Source organism: Coturnix japonica, chromosome 5 (genome assembly GCF_054131305.1).
Source record: "Coturnix japonica strain WE chromosome 5, WE-NBRP24, whole genome shotgun sequence".
Lineage (NCBI taxonomy): Eukaryota > Metazoa > Chordata > Aves > Galliformes > Phasianidae > Coturnix > Coturnix japonica.
This window is the reverse complement of record NC_140667.1, coordinates 48,309,910-48,336,438: the sequence shown is the minus strand read 5'-3', so window position 1 is coordinate 48,336,438 and position 26,529 is coordinate 48,309,910. Positions and strand designations below refer to the sequence as shown.

At 37.5% G+C, this 26,529-nt stretch overlaps 2 protein-coding genes across 9 annotated transcripts in view; one reads left to right on the top strand and one right to left on the bottom strand.

Moving 5' to 3' along the window:
- TDRD9 (tudor domain containing 9) overlaps positions 1–26,467 on the bottom strand; it is a 44,360-nt gene extending 17,893 nt beyond the window's left edge. For 2 of the 4 annotated variants that reach the window (XM_015865529.3, XM_085549527.1), the window contains exons 1-15: positions 26,198–26,467; positions 16,773–16,879; positions 13,269–13,369; positions 12,588–12,809; positions 11,993–12,115; positions 10,789–10,869; positions 9,588–9,752; positions 6,120–6,223; positions 5,064–5,110; positions 3,247–3,301; positions 3,013–3,097; positions 2,314–2,371; positions 1,628–1,732; positions 870–967; positions 360–491 (exon numbers count right to left, since the gene is read on the bottom strand). In XM_015865529.3, the coding sequence (XP_015721015.2) occupies positions 360–491; positions 870–967; positions 1,628–1,732; positions 2,314–2,371; positions 3,013–3,097; positions 3,247–3,301; positions 5,064–5,110; positions 6,120–6,223; positions 9,588–9,752; positions 10,789–10,869; positions 11,993–12,115; positions 12,588–12,809; positions 13,269–13,369; positions 16,773–16,879; positions 26,198–26,361 (1,647 nt within the window). In that variant the 5' untranslated portion in view covers positions 26,362–26,467. The remainder of the gene's footprint in view (positions 1–359; positions 492–869; positions 968–1,627; positions 1,733–2,313; positions 2,372–3,012; positions 3,098–3,246; positions 3,302–5,063; positions 5,111–6,119; positions 6,224–9,587; positions 9,753–10,788; positions 10,870–11,992; positions 12,116–12,587; positions 12,810–13,268; positions 13,370–16,772; positions 16,880–26,197) is intronic. The other 2 variants (XM_085549526.1, XM_085549528.1) reach the window with 2 other exon arrangements.
- Positions 21,562–25,153, top strand: RD3L (RD3 like). 5 transcript variants are annotated; one of them, XM_085549557.1, is made up of 4 exons: positions 21,562–21,701; positions 22,589–22,675; positions 23,231–23,529; positions 24,393–25,153. In XM_085549557.1, the coding sequence occupies exons 3-4, from the start codon at positions 23,231–23,233 to the stop codon at positions 24,679–24,681; spliced, it is 588 nt and encodes a 195-aa protein (XP_085405683.1). In that variant the 5' UTR covers positions 21,562–21,701; positions 22,589–22,675; the 3' UTR covers positions 24,682–25,153. The 5 variants fall into 5 exon arrangements, with proteins under 5 accessions (XP_085405683.1, XP_085405684.1, XP_015721029.2 ...); XM_085549558.1 differs by having other exon boundaries at positions 21,597–21,701; positions 22,592–22,675; XM_015865543.3 differs by lacking the exon at positions 21,562–21,701 and adding an exon at positions 22,249–22,390.
- Positions 26,468–26,529: the final 62 nt, after the last annotated feature.

Below are 26,529 nucleotides of genomic sequence, written 5' to 3'. Positions count from 1 at the left end.
AGAATTACCAACTTTCCTGTGCAGGTAGAAAGGGAGATGTTTATGCTGCAAGGTGCTGCATGATTAATAAACCATTTCAATTATAGATCTAAAGTTCTCTAACATTTCTCTTATTCTTTCTAATTACAAATATTAGAATTGCTGCAAGACTCTGCTTTTTCTCTCTGATGAAATTACAATCCCTTTGAAATACAGTAGCAGCAGAACCTATGCTGAAGAGCATGGCAATCAAGTAACAGCCTAGCATGACAAAACATTCAATAGACATTGTTCTCATTTCAGGTTCCAATTAAGGTTACTAGCACCTTAAATAACAAAGAATGCAGTACATTTTCATTACATGGATATTAGCAGCCTACCTCCTTCAGATGAAGTATGGTACGTTCAATGTCACTTATGTTGGGTGGAGAAAGAGCTGTTGCCAACAAGGCTTTTGGTTCTCCCATATCAAGCTTTTTTATTTTTAATACCGTAGCTCCCAGTGGACGAGTCTGAAGGGAAGATGTTATTCTTACTTTTCCCCAAGGGAGGTATTTAATTTATGAATTAATTGAAGATATTGATCCTTAAAATAAGATCAAGCTTATAATTCAGTAATAGCTGAAAATAATTTTGCACAACTAAAGATACTTCTCTTTTGAACAGAATGTTATTTCCAAAGTCACATCCATTTTACTGCTGCAACTCATCTCCTATGAACAATACAACAATGAATGGTCTTTCTCAATTATTTACCAACTTAATTCCATTTAGTTGCATAGCTATTAGTAACTACAGAAATAATGTATTCACTTCAGGTGAAGTCTGTGCTACAAACACATGTGTAAAAAATAAAAAATAAAATCATTAGTTTCCCCAAAAACTGTTACCAGCATCTCAGGTAGTGATTTCTCTGGGATATAGTCTGTCCAGAACTCCTTATATACAAGCCTGTAACAATATCCATTGGAAACACGTCCAGCACGACCTTCACATAAAAGAACAATCAATCAATTTGTAAAATGCCCAAGCCACATTGTAAAAAAACATCATCATGAAAAAAAAAAAAACAAGCATCACGAACAACTAAGCAAAAGCAGCAAACTCAAGGGGACTCTATTCAGTGTGTGAGATAACTCCACTGAAAAGTAAGCCCATATTTTTAAGTCACTTGCTCAGCAAGACCAAGTTTCCTGCAATACAAGATGCTGCTGCTATTAGTTGTATATTGGTCAGCTGCCATAACCATCACTGACCTAGAACCAAATGGAAACAAAGCTGTAACTGTGAAGCTCTGACAGTATGAAAAAAGATGAAGATATTTTTATATTTAATGATTTCACTTAAGTACTCCTTTCCACTGCAAATAAAGACTCTGATACCAATGAGTACTAACAAGAAAAGGTGATCTAATTTTAATATTTTCCTATAACATACAGAACTTTCCTCCCTAAGAAATACTTCAACAAAATGTGACACTCAGGCATAGTAGTTCAATCTCTTTTTAATACCTGACTTGATAAGGAAGTCCATTGCTGTTTAAATCATTTAAGACACAAATGATCTGTACTTTTCACTGAATAAGATGACTGGAAAATAATGTAAAATTCTTCATCAAATTCCTTTCCATTCCCTACTGCCACCTTACCTCTTCTCTGATAACAGTTTGTTTTAGATGCCCAGCAAAGTCTCAAACTTTGATAGTTAGTTTCCTCATCACAAAACACAATTCTAGTTAAGCAGAAATCTATCACTGCAAGTAAAAACAATATAACCTTAGTAACATTAAGTAGTAATTTATCTTCACAGTGATATACTGGCTGATTTTATATAATCAGAAAAATAAATTTTCCTTTTCTACAAACAGTTAGAAAACAAGCAGATTCAAGCCACTGAGAAGATTAACAACTGCAAAGAGATTTTTACATAGACATAGAAATAATGCAGATGCATTAAAAAATAATCATCCTGCTCACAGATATTCTAAATCAGAATTTGTTAATCTGACATGAGTATCTTAAAATGTATTCACGATGGAAATAAAAAGCTTAAGCTACTTGAAACATAAGGTTGATCATATGACCACATAAGGTAACCATGCTTGTTACTGCATTTGCAATAAGGGTGTGCTTTTCCTCCAGTGCAAGATTAAAACTCGCACCCTAATCAATAGCTTTGTATGTATATCCAGATGTAAAACTTTCCCACTGTGAAAGAAAGACTTCAATAACGGCCAGAATTTAACACCATGAGGAAAGCTTTGTAAAGGGGTGACATGCTGCAAAGATTTAGGCAAGAAGTAACAAAGACAGTTTACAGATTTAAAAGACTTACCATACTTAACATCAGGAACTGTTACTGAGCTCTCAGCTATGTTTGTAGATAGAATAATCTTTGAAGCAAGAAAGAAACAAGGACTTTATAAAAATATGAATTACTTACATTAATATATCATCATGAAATATCTAACCTGAGGAGAAGGAATATAGTATTGCTGCTCTATATACAAAATATAAACAGTGTAACACCAGAAAAACCTCCATTTTCTTGTCCTATTAGTAAAAATGCATAGTAAAGTAGTACAGCATATAACTGAAGAACACAAATATTTCTTTACATATTGATCATAACAAAGTATCACAGTATTAGCAGCAATAAAACAAACCAAGACCCCAACCAAAATGTGGGGTACAGAAATGGACATATGCCCATACAGTAGGGCCACCCTGCCATGAAGGGTCACCGTCATGCAAGTGGAAGAAGAATCATCAAGCACAAACTACCTTGAAGGATAAAAAAACAGTGTCACACAACACATTAAGGGTAACTTCCTCTATCTGCACATCTCTCTCAGGTCTAAATACCAGTAAAGTCAACAGCTTGGTAAGAGTAAGTTTCTATCTTGAAGAAAAAAACAAACAGAAAAGCATCCTTTGCCCTCATACAGCAATTTTAGTTGGAACAGATAATATTCTTCACAGAAAAAGGTCTTAAAGGCTTAACAAAAAAAAATAACAATTCAAGAATATTTACTTTTCTGTAGCCAGGAACTGGATTCAAAAATACATTATTTTGTTCTTCTAATGAGACTCGTGAGTGAAGAGGGTACACTTGCCACCTAAAGAAAATGTATTCATGAATATTTACTTACACAAGCATATTAATATATATATATATATTTCTATGCTAAACCATCTGTTCTACTTAGGACTCCCACAGATAAAGGATTCATTTTCCAGTCTAATAAATAAATGTGGTTTAACTTACTTTTTGTTAAACATACGTGTGAGACGTGAATGCATGTGGCTTATTTCACAGAAACCTAAGAAAAGAGTAATAAGAGTTTACTTTTCAGTCATTACTAACAACTTTAAAATCAATTCTCACTTAATTCCCATCTTTTACTTGGGTGTTCCAATGCCCTTCTTGACTAGCACAATGGAGAACCTGTAGTCCAGACCTGCCAAACTATCCTGTTGTCTAATGCCTCCTACTTGCTATATCCCTTGGTTCCAAATCCAAATATGAAATCACCACTTGAATTCAACTTATGCTTATTAACAATTCAAGAGACTTCTTCCATGATCAGTAGAAACAGACTGTACAAATAGAAGTTATTAATCAATCTAGCGATTACCTACTAGACACAGTAGGTAGAACCTGATTACCAACTTGGGAAAAGGCAAGACTCCAGCAGAAAAAAGGTACGTCAAGAGGAGAGGCAGATCTTTGAATGTAAAAGTTTCTAGTAACAAAACCTGGCAAAAAATAAAACAACTATAAAAATAAGGAGAGTGGGGCATGAAGAAGCAGGAAAAAAAAAACCAAAAACCACCAAAAGTGAGGTTAACATCAGAACAGATAAAAGCTTAGGACAGTAACAGCAGAATCCCTTTGAAAGAGCACCATAAACTTGAAGCCATGCAACTCCTGCCACCAACAAGGAAATAGGAGGAACAGAACTGAAGCCATTCTTATCTTGTGCAAGCTCTTAAAAGGATGATAAATTACTGTAGCTCTCACTTAGCCCACCAGCTAGTCTTGCAGGGACACATTATATACTTGAATACTAGCTCAGTGATGATTCAACCAACACAGCCTAAGCTATTTTACAATATTTTTTTTCCTGTGATGAATCAAAGGAACATACATCAAAGTACATAAACAAGAAATAATCAAGGTTTCCACATCAAGCATTCAGATGAAAAAGAAGCAGAATTATGACTGGTTGTGCAAATTCAACATATCCCTACTGGGAACTTTAAAATGCCTTTTTTGAAAAAAGGCAACTGCATTTTTTAATATGGCTCTTTGTACCACTTGCTATAAAAATATGGGAACTAAAACTGCAAGATTAAGTTCTGACTTAAGACTAAACGTACTCAGAATACCTTAGAAAGTCTGAAAGCATACCACAAACACTAAAATAGGATTCCAGATGCAACAAAGATGGTCACTGTACTTATGAGAAAATGGAATAAGTCCTACATTGACACAATGAATCAATTCCTTCTACCTAGAGGACTTCTATAGAGAACAAAACCGAGAAAGGATGCTGTAATTCCATTTAGCTGGCAGGGAGCAATCTTCACTTGAAGCTACAATATCAGCACAGTATACTGCTGTGTTGGTGTGCTGTGCTTCCAGCCCGAGAGCCACCATGACTCCTACTGAGCTCAACACAGCAGTGAGATTCAGAAAGATTCAGAGATAGATATGAAATTCTGGCAAGGACAGACATGTCTGCACCCAAGGAACAGAGCTGCCCCCCCGCTTCCATCTGACTGACAGAACGTGCCCAGGGGTTTCTGAAATTTTCACTGATGTGAAACTTTGCTAGATTAAGTACAGGAAAACTTGAAACCAGCAAGTAGTTAAGCTTGTGATGCTAGAAATACTAGGCTACAGCTGAGTACAAAAAAGAAATACTGATTACTGAATGCTTTCATTTTGGCTGTCATTATTACTTGTAGCCCTTAGCAGCCCCAGTTAAACATGTTTAACAAACAGCTGAAAGAAACAACAAGAAAAAACTTGTTAAATGACAAATAAGGAGCTCGAAAGTTGCGAGTATCTATACTCACCTGGCAAAAAAACAAGTACACTTCCACGGTCTGGTGTGAAACTCCCCCTAAAAAGAATACATGGTTCTTTAAGCTACTTTATTATTCCAATATATGTCTTGAATGAACAAACAAGCAAAATTGTACATCTTCTATAACATGCATTATTCAAACTCCCTCATGAAACAGAACATAAAGCATCACCGTAAAAATTTCATCTAGATTTTTGGGTTTAGTTTTGTCTTTGAAACAGAAACATTCTTATTTACCAGTTAAATTCATCGAAATTAGGTTATTTAAAAACTAGAAAAAGTATTACACTATCAAAAAAGCACAGATAGACTTATTCAGTATACATACAGTCTCACATTTAAATGTCACTATGTTTAAAGCTGTACGCTTTAACTAAAGCCTAGCATGGAAGAAAAGTAACATCATCAAGAACTATGAGGTCATTATATTCATCAAGGGATATCATTTATTGCAATAATTCTTTTATTGCATTTTTTTTTTTTTTCAGAAACAGTATCTATGGAGTATCTAAAAAGAATCATAGAACCACAAGGTTGGAAAGGACCTATTAGATCATCTAGTCCAACCATCCTCCCTTTACCATGCCTACAGGAAACCCCTGTCTCTTAGCTCCCTATCCAGGCGCTAGGATCAAAAACCACTTTGTTCAAAAGACAGTAAAATTAAGCATTAGACAATCCATGGAAATTACTGTCTTGCTTATATTCCTTCATGTTTTCATGTATGTTTCATTTATTCTGCATATTAAAAATTCAGCTGCAATCAGAAGCAAAGAAAGTAGTTTCTGTATGAAATGGATTGCTTGGACAGCCACACTTTAGGGCACAAATCTTATTTCAGCAACACCGATCATTCAGTAAGAGCTACAAGGAGTCTCAGTAGACAGAAGAAATCACACTATTTCATAACATAAAAGCAGTGGTATGTGGAAAAGTGAGGGACCACTAAGAATTACATGATGCAGGTTGCTTTAGGTCTTGTTCCTTAATTAGTGTCTCGTTTCCCCAAAGAACCACTGACAACAGAACTTGGACTGTATCTTACCCATTGCTTTGCATCTCCAACTCATCAAATGACTGAATCAAAGACACTGCTACCTCATACAGTTCACTTCCTATCATTGGCTTATCAATTCTTTGAGAAGGAAGCTGTGTGGAAAAGGAAGCATTAAGGTTAACACGGTAACACAAGTTAGGTTACATGATATGACTTGTCTAATAGTCTTCAACTAAAACTCATCCAGAACAGCAGATTTACTAAGAACATTAGTTCTAAATTATTCTATAATATAATATGTATTATATTTTCCTTCCAGCATTCATTCATGTCATGTTGACAACCTGAAGTTTTTCAGTTATATGTAATTTAGATAAAAAATTTGGATAATTAATTATTTAATAATTTATTTACTTAATTATTAAAATTAAGTCAGCTGGTTTTCTACCCATTTTGTTTCTCAAAGCAGCTCATAATGAAACCATAAAAGCACCACTGTTGGCACCAAAGTGGCAACACTGGTTTGGATCAGCTCTTACTACTGAAACCTCAGTCTTGAGCTTCCCAACCCTTAGCAGAACAACCTGCTTGTAACACTACAGCCTATTAACTGTAGGTAAGCTTGATATCTGCATGAAAGCTGCTTTTTTGAAACTCCTAAAAATACCTTTGTTCTGGTAGAGGCCTGACTGGAGGCCTCTATCTATCTAATCTATATTATATAGATTATAGATCTATATAATTTCTATAAGATGATGCAACAGTACTTTCTCCACCTCCCATCCCTCCTTGAATCAGTCATTCAGGTAAACTTCTTTTAGGTGTACCACGGTCAGTCCCTGAGCTTCTTAACTGCATTTCATACCCACTATGCTCACACTTTTCCACTAAAGCCTGCTAAGTCCATAGAATGGTATATTTTGTTTCATAACACAAAATATGCAATAATTTAAGAAGCTTTCTATTTCCTATTACAAAAGCCAAAACCTTCAAGATTATCCAAGCTTAAATAATTGTCCAGTTTGTCTCTCTGGTTTTGTTACCTGCTGTACCTTTAGTATTCCTTAACATGACAAGGCTGCCACATCACTCTTAATAGAAGGTAACAATGTGAGAAACCTTAAGTCCAAAAGCCCAGTCAGAAGTGACTGAAGTAATACTGAATCAGAATTGCTTTTGACAGCAGTTTACTATCTCTCATCCGGACTCTGACTTCAGTTGGGGGGGATATGAAGGAGTTTCTACATGGGCAAACCAGAAGTGGAACTCTTTTTTTGCTTAAATAGATACAGAGGATTTCAAAGATCTATCAAAGACTAAAATCAAGATGTCCATCTTGCTTAACTTTTAAAAGTCTGAGCTCACAATTAACTCAGTTAACAATTAATTAGTTAACTACTAAATAACAATTAATTTACATTTGATATCACCAGTGCTATACTGCAGCAACAGGTATGAATTCACAGAACACAGATAGCCTTAAGTTTGCCTACAGATACAGCCTTTGTGCATTTTAAAATCAAAACCTGTGCAGATAAGATAAAATAATGATTCATTTAAGTGTCCAGAAGAATGTGCTCAGAGGTCATTATGCAAAAAGAAAAGAAACCTACAGCCTCATACTCCAAAATGTACCAGTAACACCTATAAATGACTCAATATCCATTCAACAAGACTACACCAAAAAAATGCTTTTCCTTCTGATTTTCTAAATATGGTGCTATTGAAGGGGAAAGCTTTATCTTTCATCCAGCAACATCTATCATGCCATAGAAAAGTGATTATTGTAAACAAGTGCAGAGAAGGATACAAAATAATGACTGGCATTTCTGCTTATCTTCCAAGTCACAATTAGTAACAGTGAATTTCCAAATTACCTCGAGTCAGAACTGCTCAAGGAAAGCAAATTATTTCCAAGGACGGTTTTAAAATGTTATCACCTACAAAACTGAGCAATAATATTGAAGCTAAGAGGTCTGCAGAATAAAATAATTCTACATTTATCCAGTCACATCAAATTATTCTAAGATTTTCTGGAGAATGGACAACGGTTCAGACTTCACAACATACAGAACAGTAAAATTATTGAACTGATTCACATCCAGATGCTTTTAAGTAATGACTGTTGATTTGTGACACCTGATCTTACAGTATTTGTTTTAAAATCTAGATGAAACTTGGGAAAAGAAAATCTGTTTATCTATAACAGATGATACTTTTCTTTCCCTCTTAATGATGCTGTATTCTTCTACGTGACTGTCCTAAAACAGAAGTACTTAGAACTGAAGCCTGCAGCTCAGGCAACTACTCGATTCTGAATTTTAACATGCTGAAAGAGGATTTCCTACTTCATATGGTAATGCTCAAATTATTAGAGCCTGAGAGTTAAGGCAATTCCTGTTACGTAAATCTTCTTAGACTTTCCATTTCTCTAATAAATCTAACGTTCACAGAAAGTCTCCAAGCACAGAGCACCATAAGGAACATGATGCAAGAGCAAACATCAGCACTTTCCAACTCAATTTCCTTTTTTGTTCTTCTTATTTATAAATATGAAAAACCATTCAAGAGCATTTCTCTGTTTCTTCAACCTTCAGTTGCCCTAGGGTATAAATAAAGTCTTTGACAACCATATTCCTTTCCTCTTACTAAACAACAAAACAGCTGTGGCCAGGAAAACACAACATAAAAAAAGAACAAAAACAAACGAAAACTTAAAAATCAAAGTTAAATGGCATTATACCCAGAAAAAAAAAAAAATTGTAAGGATAATAGAGTACAAGGACTAAAAGCAGCTCCTTTTGTTTGTGATCTTTGAGCTGAAAGGTGTGACAACTAACCTCCAGCTGAAAGCTTTGACAAATGCAACTGGATTGAAGTAGACTTCTTACTAAATTTCTTGGTTATCTTTTTGTTGTCTTCTATCATCAAAAATCTCTTAGAAAAACTCATGTTATGTAATCCCCTCTGAGATGCCATACAAACACTGACAAGCCAAGCGCTACATACATCTATTGTATTTTTTTTTGGCTGCATTAAGACTTCAACTGTTGACAGCCTTCTAGCCTGACTTGCCTGTGCTCAAGTGTAACAAATGCCTTCCCTGTGCACAGCATAAGGAATTACTTTGATTTTTTTGCTTTCCCTGTTTTTAAATATAGTATCTATATAACAGAGATGAAATCTAAAGAGTAACAGTACGCTCACAGCCTGCTCCTGTTATGGTTCATCCCTTGTTTTCTTCATTTATCAGTGTTTTATAAATGTTCTGAATTACCAACATTGAATAATTACTCTCATTTATCAGCTATGAAAGCCTAACTGTATTTATTTAACTGTTAAACTTTACCTCAGTTAACGATACTCAAAGTTAGACAAATTGTTGTATCAACATATATTAACTTGCGTCTAAAACTGTAATGTAAAATCATCTATTCAACATTTTGCTACACAGCTTCTAGCTGACTATTCTAATTTCTTACTATGTCCAATGAAGTAAAATCTTATTTCCCATACCCGGAAATGAACAATGTGCTTCAAATCATCAAGATAATATTCTTCAACAGCATAAGGTTTGCCTTCCACCTTAAAAATGCAGGCTGGATTCAGACCGTTTTGAGTTGGCATTGCAAAGTAATCAGCAATTTCTTTACAGTTGATGGTAGCAGACATCAATATGATCTGTTAAAAAAAATTGCATAGTGAATGCAAAACAAATTTTGAAGCAAGATACCGTACTACATTGGAACTCTAGAATCTCTACTTCTTTTTTCCCTTAGCTTCAATAAATTTGTTGGTTTATTTCTCTTCCCTGACACCTCCCATAAACTCAGATACAAAACAATAAAACACACAAATCAACACTCAGAACAAAAATGCAACGAAAGAACATTCCTCCTACAAAGAGCTACGCAGCTACTGAGGTGAGCATCACAGCCCAGAGCTGAAGAATCAGCTGCAGAGCAAGATCTAAAACAGTGCCATCCCAGACAATTTGGGGAAATCTAATCAGAACACAGATTGCTTTACATTTACAACAAAAAAAGCCAGTACAGACTCAAGTTTCCTTTGGTTTGAACAGGATAGTTAGCATTTAAACTAACATTTGACTAAAGCTCTCAAAGAACTATCACAGCCTTACAGAAGTTCGGCAGCCTTGAAGAGCTGCACAGAGATGCTCTGCACAAGTCCATTTCCTGTATTTAATTCCTTACAATTCATGACTTTGTTACTTTGAGACCACGAAGACTAAATATGTCATGCTAAATCTCTGCAAACTGTTGTAGTGGTTTCCTATCATGCAGACAAAGATCTCAGTCAGGTTACACTAACAGTTCTGCCTAGAATGCAATCCAACATCTTAACACTTCCAGAAGTTAATGCTACCACGTTTAGCCAAGGATAAGCACTGCTCTCAATACCCCACATATAACAGACAGTTAAATCTCCATCTTGCTTTTTTAGCCTTAAGCAAACTTTAGAAGCTAATTCATTTTAACATGAGGAAAAGAAAAAGTTCTTAGAGCACATACTGGTCACAAAAAGGATGCCCTTTAGCTTACATGCTTAAGAAGAGCAGCAAACCAGATAATATTTAAGTTAAAAGTAATGACTAATACTAAAGTAAGCTATTTAAAGCTATGCTCTCTGTAGATTTAAAAAAAAAAAAAAAGGAGTTTATTTTTGCAAGAAAGAAGTAGAATGTGCTTTAACCTACCTTTACTGATTGTGAATTGGTACGCAAAAGTTTACGGACTACCAAGAGCAAAAAGTCCATGTCTTCAGTACGCTCATGCACCTGAAAGGTATCATCCATAGTTCAGTTTACTTTTGCAGTGTCTCTTCCTATGCTGCTTGTTTTCATGTTTTATATACTTTTGTCATTTAGAACAATACATTTCCATAGCAGAAAATACACCTTCAGGACTAAGCAATTTCTTCTCATTTCAAATCTCAATACAGCTGTTGCGATGATTATAGCCTCTTTTGTAAAAACTCAAATGTCACTTGTCATTAAACTAGAGAACCAGTCATGAGCTCTAGGTTTAACTGTGACTGAAGCGATAGTGAGGATTCTGAGGATGGTTAAGTGAATTGCAGTGGTAGGATCAAAACTGATCTCGGCAGGAAATAGATCTGCTTATCTAAAAGCCGAGCAAATCCAATCAGATTCCTCTTAGAATGGCTTCTAGTCAGGATCAAAATACACAACACACCTCTTTAAAACATCATTTATTTTTTCCCCCCCCCCAATTCTTTACACACCTTTGCTTATACCATGACCTTTTTCAGTTACTTCTTGTGATGATGGCTTTTACTCAACACTATCAATGATTAACACATCCTTACCTACACTTATTATAGTTTATGTACAATTAAGAACAGCAGGTTTTTTCAGATCTCAACCTTCAGAAGGTGAACATTCATCCTTTTCAGGTAATTAGCAGACACCAGTGTAATACAAAGGCTTATATACACTACAAAAAACATTCAGCTGAGACACTTCCCAGGCTGACTCTTAGGACATGTGAGCTTGGCCTTTTTAGATCTAAGTCTTGTGTAAGTTCGTCCCACTGTGCCTGCACTACCCTGATTGGTTTGGGATCTTCAAGTCCACAGAACTTCACTCATCCATCTAAGCAGATTTAATTGCTTAATTCTTGCTTCTTATATCTAATCCATATTTCTTTATCTTAGACTTAACAACCTAGTGGTATACAAAACTTCAGTTCTAAATTTCAGTGCTCAAAGAACTCAAGGATAAGGCTGTTTCAAGAACTGTTAGTTTGGATAACTTATACGAAGAATATTTACTTATTTGTAAAAGTAGATGTCTGAATTTTGATTTCCTTACCATAGTGAGAGACACAAAAGATAAGGTTTTCTTATACTGCAATTTAAATGTATTTCTACCAACTTACTTCATCAATGAAGATGTGTGTGAATTCAGTTAAGCTTTTGGCAGTAACCACTTTCTGAAGAAGAACTCCAGTTGTCATGTACAGCAACCTTGTCTCCGTTGAGGATACGTTCTCTAAACCTACCTAATACGATGAATAAAACAGACATGAGCAAACATTACATGCATCCCAGGAACATGCATCTGAAAGAAATCCAAACTGAAATAAAAGCATAAAGGCATCAGCTTTACTCATTCATTCAAGCTTGGAAAAGCGTCCAAAGAGAAAGAACAACTCTGAAACAATTTCAGTAATTAACAATATAAATGCATCCAATTATCAGAACACAGACAATTAAATTTCTGCTGGCATCTAACTAGTACTTCAATTTGTTTAACTTTGAAAGCTTACACATTTGCTTATGAATGTTTAACAGCCTATAGCTAAAAAACTGCAATTTCATTTTCAAAGCAGATTTCTTCAAATTTCTTCAGCCCACTGGATATGATTAATAAGTAACCAGGAAAAAAAAAGAAAGTTGTAACCAAGAAACAAGATAGGGTGCTATTTCCTCTTTATTTTTAAATACAACCTGAATTCTTATGTTTTTTTGTACCTGGTAGCCCACGAATCTACCCAGTGTCCATGATCGCTCCTTGCAAATCCACCTGGCAATGCTGCTGGCACCAATTTTCCGAGGCTGGGTAACACCAATGTTGCAGCAGATAGATTTTTCAGTGTAATAGTCCAGAACATATTGTGGAAGCTGTGTGCTCTTCCCACTTCCTGTTGCTCCTTGTATAATCACAACTGAATTGTTTTCTATCAGAGACAAGAGCTGAAACAGTTTTTCAAAAAGCCTGTAAGCCTACAAAGGAACTCACAACAGATTTCAGACAGACATGAATTATCAATAGCTTTCAGAAAGCATAACAAATCTTCATAGAATATTATGGCATATTTCTATAATGTCTCAGGCATCAGGTCACAGGAAAGATTGTAGGCTCACATTCACATTTGTGTAGTTCACGTGTATTTCTAAAAAGAAAACATAATAGCAGTGTTTCTTCCTGAAATGATTTTTGTGCAATGGTTTTGTACACTGAACAAAGCCTCTCCTGCCTCTCCTTCAATGCTTAAAACAGGAAAGGCAGTTCCCATCTGAGAAAAAAAACACACGCAAAAGCCCGAACCTAAACTAAACTATAACAAAAAACCCCACAACCAATGAAGAACAAAAAACAAACACACCACGATTTTCAGATCCTAATGCACAATGAAAGTACAACACGATTACCTCTTCCCTGTGTCTGGCTACAGGCATACCAGCATACTTATGGTTAGTTGTTATTGGTATAGAATTCCCAACATGTGGCTCGCAATTAGGTACTGAAGTATCTAGTAAAAAAAAAAATAATAATAATCAAAAGTAAGTTTCAACAATACATAAAGAGAAAGATGAGTAGGGGAACATCATTACTGTATTTGAAAACCTAACTTCTACAAAGTTTAAACCAAAGGATATAATAGAATTAATCATTTTTAGTATGAGAGTGATTTTCTGTGTATAAGTAACCATTGTTTTTACCAGCAGCTGCTCTGGTAGATGTTGCTTCAGTGTATAAACCACCATCAGTATGACAAGCACAGAAGATTGAGGTGGGAATAGACTGCTTGGGATCATCTAGTCCCATCCACAACCTCAACCAGAGTCACCTGGAGCACACTGCTCAGGACCACATCCAGAGAAGTAGAGTCCACCGTCTCTCTGGGCAGCCTGTTCCAGTGCTCTGTCAGACTCCGTCATCCTCAAAGTTTTTTTCTCATGTTTGTATGGAATTTCCTGTGTTTTAGTCTAAGCTCTTGTCCTGTTGCCAGGAAATCACAGAAAACATCCTGGTCTCATTTTGTTGATACCCTCCCTGAAGTTATTTGTACACATAAATGAGATCTCAGACTCCTTTCTTCCAGGCAGAACAGCCCCAGGGCTCTCAGCCTGCCCTCACAAGAGTGATGCTCCAGGCCCCAGCCATCTTTATGGCCCTCTGCTGGACTTATAAGTTCTCTGTCTTTCTCGACCTGAGGAGCTCAGAAGTGCCACAGTACTCCAGATGTGAACTCACAAGAGCAGAGTACAGGGGCAGATCAACTCCTTCACCCTGCTGGCCATACTCTTTTAAATGTACTCCAGGTTACCACTGGCCGCCTTGGCCACAAGGGTACACTGCTGGCCCAGCCAGCCAGGTCCTTCTCCTGATAATAAAAAAGTGTGGATTAAGTGATAACGAAATCAAGAGTGGGATTTCTATAATTGTTACATATTTAAATGGCTTTTTTCTATGTGTAGCAGTGAAATTTACTTACATTTTAGCATATAAATAATATAAGCTAAAAACTTCACTCTTATGTAGATACAGATTATGCAGTTATTTACTTGCACTACAAAATAAATGAAAGAACTTCACATCACCATCCCTGGAAAATACTAAAAGTATCCTTTTTAAAAGGTTTTTGGTAAAGATTCTAAATATATACTACAGCAAAACTCATATATAGCATTCTGTTGCAGGAACGCTGTCAAAGGCTGACTGGCTTCCCTCTGGCACAAACATGTCACTGCTAAAACATCAGTAACTCTGCAGGATCTGACCAATGCTGGAAGAAATCCCAAGCTGCTAGAAGAAAGATCTTGGTGTCAGCATAATCCTGTAGAGGTAGGAAGGCTGTGTTAGTCTATCATGTTTTCTAGGTAACAATTACATTCAGTGCTCTAAAGACCTAGTGCATGTGGTTTACAAAAGTGTGCTTTAACACAACATATGTCATGCTGTTGGAGGAGGTCCAGAGGAGGGCCATGGAGATTATGAGAAGGCAGAAGCACCTCCCTTGTAAGAGCAGGTTGAGAGTGCTGGGGCTCTTTAGCCTGAAGAAAAAGGCTCCGCAGGGAACCCTACAGTGGCCTTAAAGGCCTACAGGAAGGTTGGGGAGGGACTTTTTATAAGGGCATGTAGCAACAGGACAAGGGGAAATGGCTTTAAACTGAAAGAGGGCAGATTTAGACTAGATATTCGGAAGAAGCTCTTTAATCTTTAATTGGATGCCCCGTCCTTGGAGGTGTTCAAGACCAGGTTGGACGGGGCCCTGGGCAATGTGATCTAGTAAATGTGTATGTTTGGTGGCCCTGCCAGGCAGAGGGGTTGGAACTACATGATCCTTGAGGTCCCTTCCAACCCGGGTCATTCTGTGATTCTGTAATGTGAAGGTGGTGAGACACTAGAACTGGTTGCCCAAAGGCTCTGGATGCTCCCTCCATGGAAGCACTCAAAGCCAGGCTGGATGGAGCTGTGAGCAACCTGGTCTATAGGGACATGTCTCTGCCCATAGCAGGGGGTTGGAACCAGATGATCTTAAAGGCCCCTTCCAACCCAAGCCATTCTGTGATTCCACACACTGAAAACTGACACATAGGCCCATGAGGTATTTATACCACACAGCACTCTGAGGCCTCATTACATCAAAGTTCTTTGACTCAGCCTGCACCAACTGTGAAACTGCACTAATGGGCAGTGAAGAATTACTGTTAGATGTTCTCTTTTTCAGCTAATAAACATTAAACTTTCTTTCTAGTTTTATTGTTTATTTATGTTAAATCCACATCAACTCCTATTCTCAGCAGTATTTCCTAACAATAACTCCATTTTTTTCACAGAAACACTGCAAATATTAATTCCACTTTTAATTAAGCAGGCCACCAATACTGAAAAATTAAGTTCCTATCCTATCTTAGAAGTCTCATTTAATTGCCAATTTATGGCGTTCCCCTACAGTAATCAAAACCAAAGTACTTTCAGAAGTTCGACAGTAAGGTATGTTGCTGGCCTTCCTTCACTGATAAAGTACAAAAAAGAAAACGGATTAATACATTTCTGAACTACAACACCTTAGGCTTCTTTTAATCCCATTACTCAATGTTTTCAGTGCCTCACAGTCTCCCACAAATTTTATGTTACATCAAGTGAACAAGAGACAATATTCTGTGCTTTGGACAGTGACACTGCACATGATGGACAGGCCAATCACACCTGCTGGCTCTCAGCTGATAGTCAGTTAGATGCAGGATCTACCTAAATCCCACAGGTCATGCAATTTACAAAGGCATGGAAAGACACCGATCTATAATACACTCCACTACGTTCCAAATTTTGGGAAATCAGCAAAGGGATTTAAAAAAATAATAATAATGAAAAAAAAATAATCAGACAATGGCACACAAACCAGAGCAACCACAAGGATGTCCTTTCCTTGGGAAATCAACTATATTAACAAATCTGGAAATTATAAGAAGCACAGTAAAGAGTTTGAAGCTAAGCTGTCCTGACAACTGAGCCAGCCTCATTCTGCTTTTACCGGAGCTCCTAGGAAAGAGGTGCAATCAAATTTCTCTCTAAAGACAAACAAAACGACAATTAAGTACACACAAAAATAACATAAAGAGAAAAATGGGAGAAGAAAGAGACACACTGAATGTGATTTTTCTTACCGATATTTATCTAACATATCCACATGTATCAGTGCAATAAAGCACAGTTATGCACGCAGATTTATGCAATAAGACGGTAGTTTTCTTTTTAACCACATCTTGCACAAATGTACAAACACAGCATCAGATAAACAGGAAATAAGTACGTGAGATTCAGTTTTGTTTGAGAGAAGACAGAAGGAGAAGGTGGAGGAAAAAGGGCAGGTTCAACTGAAGCCATAGTTGGAAATGGGTTTTTTTTCCCCACTGCTTCACTTTTACCTTGTTCACAGACAAACTGATCACTTCCAGATGCATCTCGCTTTTGGGCCTCCACTTGTCTGTATTCTTCAGCACATTCAGTTTCGCTTCTCTCAGAGGTAGGCAGCCTAAGCAGAAAAGAAATGACAATTCAATGTATAATTCCTAATTCAATAGCCACAGATCTCCCTGGGAATAAGTGCATTACACAGTACACTCAGACACTACGTCAAGTAGTACCCACTTTAACAAACAAACTTCAGAGATTCTTTTTGTCTTGGCATTAAGATACTTGCCTGAGGACAGTGCCACATTAAATCTTGTCTGGATTTAAAAAACCGAGTTCCCAAAGCATCCTCCTGTAAGTTCTTAAATACCCAGGAATTTCTCTCCTGATGAAAGCCTAAGATTACTATTGAACTAACATTAACTCCTTCAGTTTTGCAAGTTCCTGTCAGAGAATACACACAATTGTGACACTATTCCCTAGACAGCAGAGGTGGGAAGGAATAAATACAATCTCCTGACTGCTTTAAGGAAAGAACTTTTGTCTTTGAGCCAAGAGATGATGGTTGTGCAGGAACAGGGTACCAGAAAGAGAACGTTATGTAAATTCAGAGCTATGCCAACACATGTAAGACAAAGTCTGTACATAACATATTAGAATGATGGGGATTAAAAAATAAATCTGTTCTACATACATAGCATGAAGAAATAAATACTGATTTCAATAGAGAATAAAGTAGCATACATGCAACAATTGTATTCCATAACAAATCATGAATGAGCCTAAGTATTATAGAGCTGTAAACACAAAGTCAAAACTAGGGCTTTACACCTCCATTCAAACCCTGGGCCCAGTGCAAGCTTTAGCTGCGTAGCGCAAAGCAAATGTGTATCTCAGTGGTTCTGTCTTTGAGGCATTTTATACATGGATACTGCAATACAGAAGGCAGACTGCAGCAGGCTGACCACACCAACCCTTCCCAAACACCTGGCAGAGGGAATACTCTGCAACAGCCCTTAAACCTCAAGCGCTGTTTGGAAGAGTTCATTGATGTACAGTCAGCCCACTTGTCAGGTTCTTCTACTGACAAACTCTTCAGCACAAATAAAACCAAAAATAAGACAAAGCAATTAAAATTGAGCATGGGTATTTAAAGCGCAGCTGCGGTAACTTAAACTCTGTTTTAAATAATATTGCATGTATTCAGATAGACTCTGGGCTCACAGGCTGTGCTCCCCATCACTGCCTGTTTAACTCCAGGAAAACGAGGACAGTGTGACCTCAGTGAGGTCACATGAGGTTTTTATTTGGGCATCTGGCTATTTTCTTTCAGATGTGAAGGTTTTTGTCTTCAGAAAGCAGCATGCAGTAAATAAACCTCAGGCTACGCAATGAATAAAGAAAATGCTTAATAGCCACTCATTAGTAATGAACATTGCTCAGTCTGTGCACTAATTCAGGCTACAGTCCTGGAGAAAATCGTATGTAATTGGGAAATTGCATATGGGCATATGAAACGGACAAACAACCTTTATTACATCATTTCACAGCATCTTAGTGCTTAACTTTGCAACTTTAATAAAATAAAAAGCTTATAGCATATACATATATGTGTTTTAAGTAAATTGAGGGGGGAAAAAAATCCTTCTGGAGCCCTCTGGCAGTCTTCTAAGTCATCAGAACAATATAACTCAGGTAATCATTGGTAAGCCATTATCCATTACATAGACAGAAAGGAATGGAGTATTTTCCTGATGGATTTCAACAAGCATTTGCTGACAGCAGGAAGTCGAGATGCAGACAACTCAAATCCATTCTATAAGAGAGGACATCACTAATGAAGGGGCTTTTCCAGATACTCCATATGATTCATGTGCCTGTCCACTACATGGGTTCTCTCACCCTCACTTCTATTCCCTGCCTTTCAGGATACCTGCCCTAAAACAGCATACATTCACCACTACAACCTTTCTATGATGTGTGACTGTTCTTTGCACCATCTGACTGCTCACAGTGAGTTTCAGGATTTGACTGGGAGAAAATATTTAAACCCAATAATGAAAATACTTGAAAAGGTCAAATCAGTGTCGTGAATATAAAATTAAATGTGGCTGCCACTTCAGGCAGAATTAATGGAAGGGAAACAGTTTAACACCAGAAATTGTTGACATATCCAATTTCAAGGGCTCTCAAATATACTAAGGGTGCTTTTCTTTAAGTAATTTCAGATAGAGAAAGGTCTTCCTTTTCTCCAAGCTACGGAATGACCTCTATTAAGTCAACAAGGTCATCATAACTGAATAACACTCAGTATATTTCCTATCTGATCATAATTTGGAATACTAAACAAAGCATTCTTGCATTCACTCATTTCTCAAAACCAGTCCATTGCCCAATGTCAGACAAGTGACTGCTGGCTGATCTACTCGGTTCTTCTCAGCAATATAGTCTAAAAAACAACCAACCAGCCAATATATGCACTGAACAACCAACATCCCTAGTAGCAATGATTGGAAAGGAAAAAAAAAATGAGGAGAAACATCTAGTGTTGCTATCTGTAATACTGGATACTAACAGAGCTGTACAGAGAAAATACTCAAATCCTTAACGATGCTTGAAAGATTCAGATGGATACTTATCAAATAAGAAAGAAAATTCAGGTATTCCTATCAGAATTTTGGGGCAGAAGCTCTTATCAGGAAGACAAATAAAAAGGGAAAAAAACAAACTGTTCTATGATGGAAGTTCTTAAAGATTCTTACATATGTATTTCTGCTCATTTATATTCTGCCTCATTTGCCATGAAAATCTCCCTTCACACAAGAGTGGAGCTGAATGTAAAACCTGTGTCACTCATTTCACAGTTGATGAGAGGACTGCCCTGAGTCACGGCTCCTAACACATGAGCTGACCACCTACTGAGAGAACATTGAGGGGGGGGAGATCACTTAAAGAACACTGAGCACACCGAGCAATATTTTGCTGTACAGTTTTAGTACAATATATACTGTAGACCATTTCAAAGTCTCTCCTCTGAAACTAAAATAATGTGACACTTTACATAACTGAACATTTGCCATGACAGTAAATAACCTTCCTCTGGTGTTACTGAAGGACAGCCTAAAAATGACTCTTTTTAACTGGCAGTGGGCATTCCGGACTTTGAGAAGACTGGTCTTACCTGCAGGAATAGACCAACTTTAAATGAAAACAGACTGTCACTCAAAAGCCGTAATGTTTCACTCTAAAAATCAAAAAGATGGTTACTCAAATGATGCAAACCTCCTGGTTAACTGAGGTTGGGTGAAGAATGTGTACAGCCAGAAAAGCGACGTATTAAGGTTTTGGAATAAACTTATTTGATACCAGGAAGCCCACAGGATAAAAAGCAGAAACATGCTTTCAAAATTCATTACATCCTTTGCTTAGTGAGTTCAGAAAACAAAGTATACTCAGGATGTTAAATAAAAATAAAACAGAAAATAATCTTCAATTGACATTTGATATTATACACAGTAATCATTAGGATTAATTTACTAATTGATGCTTCTCTTCTGTAAACAACTGTTCTGCTACAGTGGCAGATTAACTCAGGGTTCTTTAAAGATGAAGTTACTCATCATTGTATAAATACTGTTATGGTTTATTGATCTTCAAGGTCTTTTCCAACCTGGGTAATTCTATGATTCCATGGTCTCATTTGAGTACTACACTGTTTTAGACACTAACATCAGCAGAGGAAGGTTTGGAAGAGGAAAATGAAGACGAAGATAAGAGATCCAGAACCTTACATCTCTAAATTGCTTTTAATAACTCAGCATCCCTGAGTTTACAAACCAAAACTCAACACTGCCACAATTATGCAGTAAGAACTTCGTACCATTCGTAATTTTATTATAAAACTGCCCAGCAGTTAATGAGAAGAATCAAAATAGAGGCTTCTTCCCCCAGGATAAGTCATAACATCCACAACTACTTTAACCATGATCAGCTCATCAAGGCCCCACTATCTATGAAAGAAAAAACTTCCATCCCAATAGAGCACTGCAAAACCACTGCTCTCCTTCACCTTCCAGTTCCCAATGGCAAACACACACAAGCAGCCATCTCTTCCTGAAGGCAGATCTCAAACACGCACAGAACTAGAAGCAATAGGATTTACTGCACCTCTTAAGCATCGTTCTCAGTCTCCTGGCACTCAGTGTTTTATGATACAACCAAAGATTAGGTTAAAAAAAAAGGAAAAAAGCCCAGTTGTAGCTTTCTCATTTAATTCAATTCCACACCTTTCAGTACTTATGTCCTTAATTGTCAAAGGTTTTATGCTGTACAGCATGTTCCCCCCCACTGTACCCAGTTAGAAAGTAAGCAGTGACACGGTAACTGTGCTGTAAAGGAGGTGGCAAGGAACATTTTAATTTCAACTGAAAATCTGTCAGGACAGTTCTGTCATCATAAACCGAGCTTCCTTCCTTTTCCATAGTACCACATACAATGCAATGTGAAAACCTTCCAGTTGAAGAGGATTAATACTGACATCTGAATTTTTCCGATGTATAAGTAGTATCAGTTTTAATAACAGCCCTACACGTCATCCTTTATGTTGCGTGACATCTAGAACAAATTTACAGAAGCCTTGTTCCTTCAACAGCTCAACACACCAGTGGAGGCAAAAAAAAGTAGGGATAAAAAAATACTCACAGGAGCAAAGACAGTCATTGCAACGAGAAAGAGCAGAAGAGAAGGCACTTAGTATGTCCACCTCTTAAAATTAATAGGAAGAGACCAGAGAACTGGAACGGAAAATGGCTGCTTCAGCGACCTTAAATGTGCGTGGCGCCATCCCTGAAAATGAGCCTTAAAAATGGATACGCTCAAAAAACTCATCAAGGAAAGAGAGAAAAGGCAACTGACAGCCAGTTGAGACAGAAGCAAAGTCTATGGTAAGACTCAAAATTCTGGGCTTTTTACAGCAGTTTGACTTCAATTTGCATTTCTTTATCATTTCATTCCTTTAATTAGATTAACGCGCCTTTCGTGGCACACCGTAGGTGTTACAGACTGGCTTCTTCGAACACATTTGAAATGTTAATTAAAAATGCTAACAGCTATGCTGTGCACAGCAATGAAGAAGCGTAGTAGCATGAGATAGATGAAATTCAACCAGGGAAAGCGTTCAATGTAGCAACAAGATCCCGAGCAACTGTCAAATAGCTCCATCCCGTCACCACTCGGTTAACAAAGGCTTTAGATGATCTTTACCAGAGAAAGACTATTCTTAGCTGTTTAACAGTGACAGTAGAACAGTCTGCCCCCCCCTCCACAACAGGAGGAAAGTCTTCCAGCATTTCAAGGGCCTGGAAGTTTAGTTTGATGATAAAAGCAACGTGGTTATTTTTAGCACTCTACAGGCATAAAAATACAGCTCCAAACTGTGACCTACAGCTATGCACAGCCAAGCATCACATCATACGACAGCCTCAACTTTAGCTAGAAGCACGTCCACAGTTGCTTCAGACAATCATTATTCATCTCCCTGCCAACAATACCCTCGGATGGATTTAGCAACAAGCACTTGAAATTGGCACCATCTTTTACTGAATCGCTGCCATCGGCAGAACTCAAATCGAAGGTAGGAAACCTTAATGGACTTTGTAGAAGTATTAGAAAGACCATGTTAGGTTAAATGGATTAGTGCTGCTCTTGGGTACAGGGGATGAAAAAGAACCTTAAAAGCAGAACAAACTTAATCTGTCATATGCACTAAAGAAAGACATTTTAAGCACAGTTTAAGTGAATAAAAAAAAACCACCTTGTTTTCTCCCACCAGTAGTAACAGCCTGGGAACAGGATATGCTACAGTAGGAGACCTTCAAGCAAACTCACCTGAGACAACACTGCTCAGACAACTGCAAAGGTAATTCATTTTATTCTTATTCAGATTTGTGTGCTTCTGTCTGCAGGGTTTGGAACAAACTGCAATTTAGAAACCTATTCCCCTGGAATAAAAACCTGCTTCTAGAAGTTTTGAAAACAAGAATCTGTTTATAATAAAAAGCGATACAGAACTTTTACCAAACAGGATACGCACGGAGTTACAGCACTGAACTTATTATTTTTACTTAAAAATCAAAAGTAATGCTTACATGTTATTTTTTTTGTAAACATCACCTATACTGTCCATATTAACAAAGATGTGTGATTGTGAGATGATAAATATGCAGTTTGAAATGCTGTAAGCTTCAGATTCCTAAGTGTTAATTCAGAAGACATTTCTCAGTGTTACAACATGTGAGCTCTGTCAGATTTGATGCTGGTTTGGTGTTTCTTTCCCCTATTCTATTGCAAAGTATTTTAATGCGAGGAACAAAGTTTCCTTCAAGCACTCACCTGCTTAAAAAGTCTACAGGGATAAATGGTTCCAGGTTAACAGAAATAAGCAAAGTTTCCTTTTCTTTCCCCCTCATTAAAGATGCCACTTTTCGGCTGGATGAAATGGCCAAAAAACGATCCCTACAAATCCTCAAGGTATCCTGGATCAGAGTTAGTTACGAAAACCCTGCTGAGGGAATTGAAATGGCACCTGAAAGAGCGTGAAAGGTTAGTGCAGGAGATTGAAAACGAACAAAAAGTCCAGAAAATTGGCATGGATTACAACTGGTTGAAGAACTACCAAAATCCTCAAGCAACAATTCCAGCTACTGAGCAGCGGCAGCTCGAAGTTCTGTGCTCTCAAATCCAACCCTGCCAGACTGGAACTGTTCTCAGCAGGTAACCATTTCCTATTCCTCTTACTTGGAGTAGCTGATATTAAGCGAGTTTTAAGTAAGCTATTTCTTCTGCCAAATCCAAGCTTATGTATGGCTGTTATCTTCTTTCCGACTTAGGAATGAGCAGCAATCTGAATATTTCTTTATAGGTGTTTTAGAGATTACACCCGTGCGTTATTATCTCATACATGAAGAAAGTTGTTGTTTTGTGTTTGTTTGCCTTTTAACATCAGGATTCTCCCAGTCAAATCTTAAACAAAGGAAGCCCTGCATGCATAGGACATACAACTTCTCAGTACTTTCAATTCTTCTTCCACTGTTCATCCCCAGTATTTATTAAACTGCAGCCAAGTATCAAAAAATCCAATCAGCGCAATGTACTGTTAAGTCTCGCTGCACTAAGTACTTTTAGTCTCTAACATTAGAAAAATAAATGATAAACAGAATTTCCAAGGTAAGAAAAAAAAAAGGATTACCATGAAAAATTCTCCTATAGTCGTATTTAAATATCCTTTCTAGGGGCACACAGAAATGACAGAAGAATCTTACACGCCTTTTAAAGCCCAGAATATACCTAAGGGCAAAGTCAGTTTAAATCAGGTTACCCAGATGGCGAAGACAAAAAAGAAAGGAATAACGAATAACAACAATCCTCAAAATAGCTGGACTGCCTCCAATGTATTGTCAGAGCTCTTTTCCTCTACAATCTTCTGGGGGAGGTGTGTGGGGAAACGTGGCAGCAAGGAATAACTGACATGAGAGCACGGTCACTTCCTCCTCCTTTCCCTCCCCTCATTAGATTAGCAAGGAAACAGGAGCACTGTCAGCACCAATGATTAGATTTCAATGCTCGTTTGTTTCTAGATTTCGTGAAGTTTTGGCAGAAAATGATGTTTTGCCTTGGGAAATCGTCTACATATTCAAGCAAGTTTTAAAGGATTTTCTTACTACGATTGAGAGAGAAAACCAACAAGAGCAACTGGTAAATGTGTGGAATACAAATTGCTCCGAACATTGTGGAGACAGTTCGAACAGATCAGAGAAGGAGGAAATCCCCACAGTTTCAAGTTACGTCGACAAAAACACACAAAGCATGTTTCCCACTTTCTCTGATAGGATCTGGAACCTACCGTACTACTACCCATCGAGTTAAGTTGCTTTGTGTCTCCTTCCTCTGTAGCTGTCTGCCTTCCTTCGCTGTGGTTGCCATCCACAAACATAGCAATAAGAAATGTGACACAATCCCTTTTTTTACCTTATGGGTTCAGAAACTAAAATCCTTGATTACAGCTAGTATGCATTATATAATATAAACTTGTAGTATGAACTCTCTCCTCTCACCTGCAACATCCCTTGAAGCTGTTGTGTTTGAAGGAACCTTTTAACCCAAAATGTAGATGTTGCTGATAAAAGAAGCATTTTATTTTTGGCTTATCAGTAGGTATAGAAGCATAAACGAGAACAGACTGATTTCTGTATTTTGGAATAGCCCCACTTTACAAACTGTTAGGCAACAACTTCTGTATTTACCACGTAGTTTCTAAGCTCTATGGGCAATTTATACAATGTAAGATTTCTTTAGTACATCTGATGTTATATTAAATGGATAAGTACCTTTTGGAGCTCAATATTTATTTCTCAATTTCAAGAGTAAGTCCTAAAGCAAAAACAACATAAAATAATGTGGTGAGGCACTAAAATGGACTGGTAATAGGTGAGTGGTTGGGCTGGATGATCTTTTAAGTCTTTTCCAACCTTGGTGATTGTATGATAATATTTCCTTGCGTGTACAGTTTCTTCATCATGAAACACTGTGAAACCTGACAGCTAAATGTAAGCTTTGGATAGTTAAGTGCTTTTAACAATTAGTTCTCTACCTCCTAAGAAATCCACACATGATTTCATTTCAAAAGGTTGCATTTCTGTTATCTGAAGCTACCCTGTAAACCAGGCTCTAAACTGCAGCATTTTGGTAAGTCACAGCACTTTCTAGAAGAGCAAGAGTCAACAGACCGCTTCAAAACCAAGAAGGGAGCTTTTTGAATTAAGATATTTGCCATTTTCCAGTTGCTATTATCTATGACGAAGCTAATAGCAAAGTTTTAAAGCACTGATTGGACACAGAGCATTTACGGTCAGAGCAGACAATCAAAGCAGAAAATCAGGGTAAGCTAACACCATACCCACACATTGCATTTCCCATTGGGCTCCCATCACCACAGGAAGCAAATTATCACTTGCCTTTTATTTAAACTCTCCAACTCCACATCATATAAACAGACAAGCCTCCCATTTCTCAATTCACTAAGCACTATTTTTCAACCTCAAAGAAGAAAATGCTTCATTTGATATTGTTTCTAAGCACAACGAAGACGATGTTCATTCACAGTTCCTTGCTCTGGTAACACACAAATTAAAAGATATTCCCTTCTGCTCTACTTGCACCTTTCACCCAACACAGCATTTACCTATAACACAATGTCAGTTCCACAGCCGAGCTTTTGAAGTGTTTTAATCTGAACCACAAGTATTTTGGTAACAAGAGAGATTTGAGGGTCATTTCATTCAGTTAAACGTAATCAGAGGAATCACTAAGTTAATTAATAAGGTATTTAAGGATAAGAACTCTAACCACAACAGCACTAGTGCTATTCTAGAGGCACACTCACCATGCTGCCCTCAATGACTCCTGCACAGCAAAAGGGTTGGGGAAACAAGATGGCCCACACGAGGCTTCACCCTGAATGCGGCCACCTAAGAACTCAACATCGGCCACATCCTTCCCTATGGTGAACCAGTCGTTCACCTGCTCCACCGTGAGCTTCCTCAGCATGATGGCGACCCCACACTAAGGTGGATCCTCACCGCGCTTTCTACCCGCGCTCGGGATATCCCCGCCCACAGCTTGAGGGGAAGGCGTCGGGCTGGTGCTTTGGTCATCCACACCTGCAGGGGGCGCTGTGCGGCTCAGTGTCTCCGCTCGTTGGTCGGTTCCATCCCG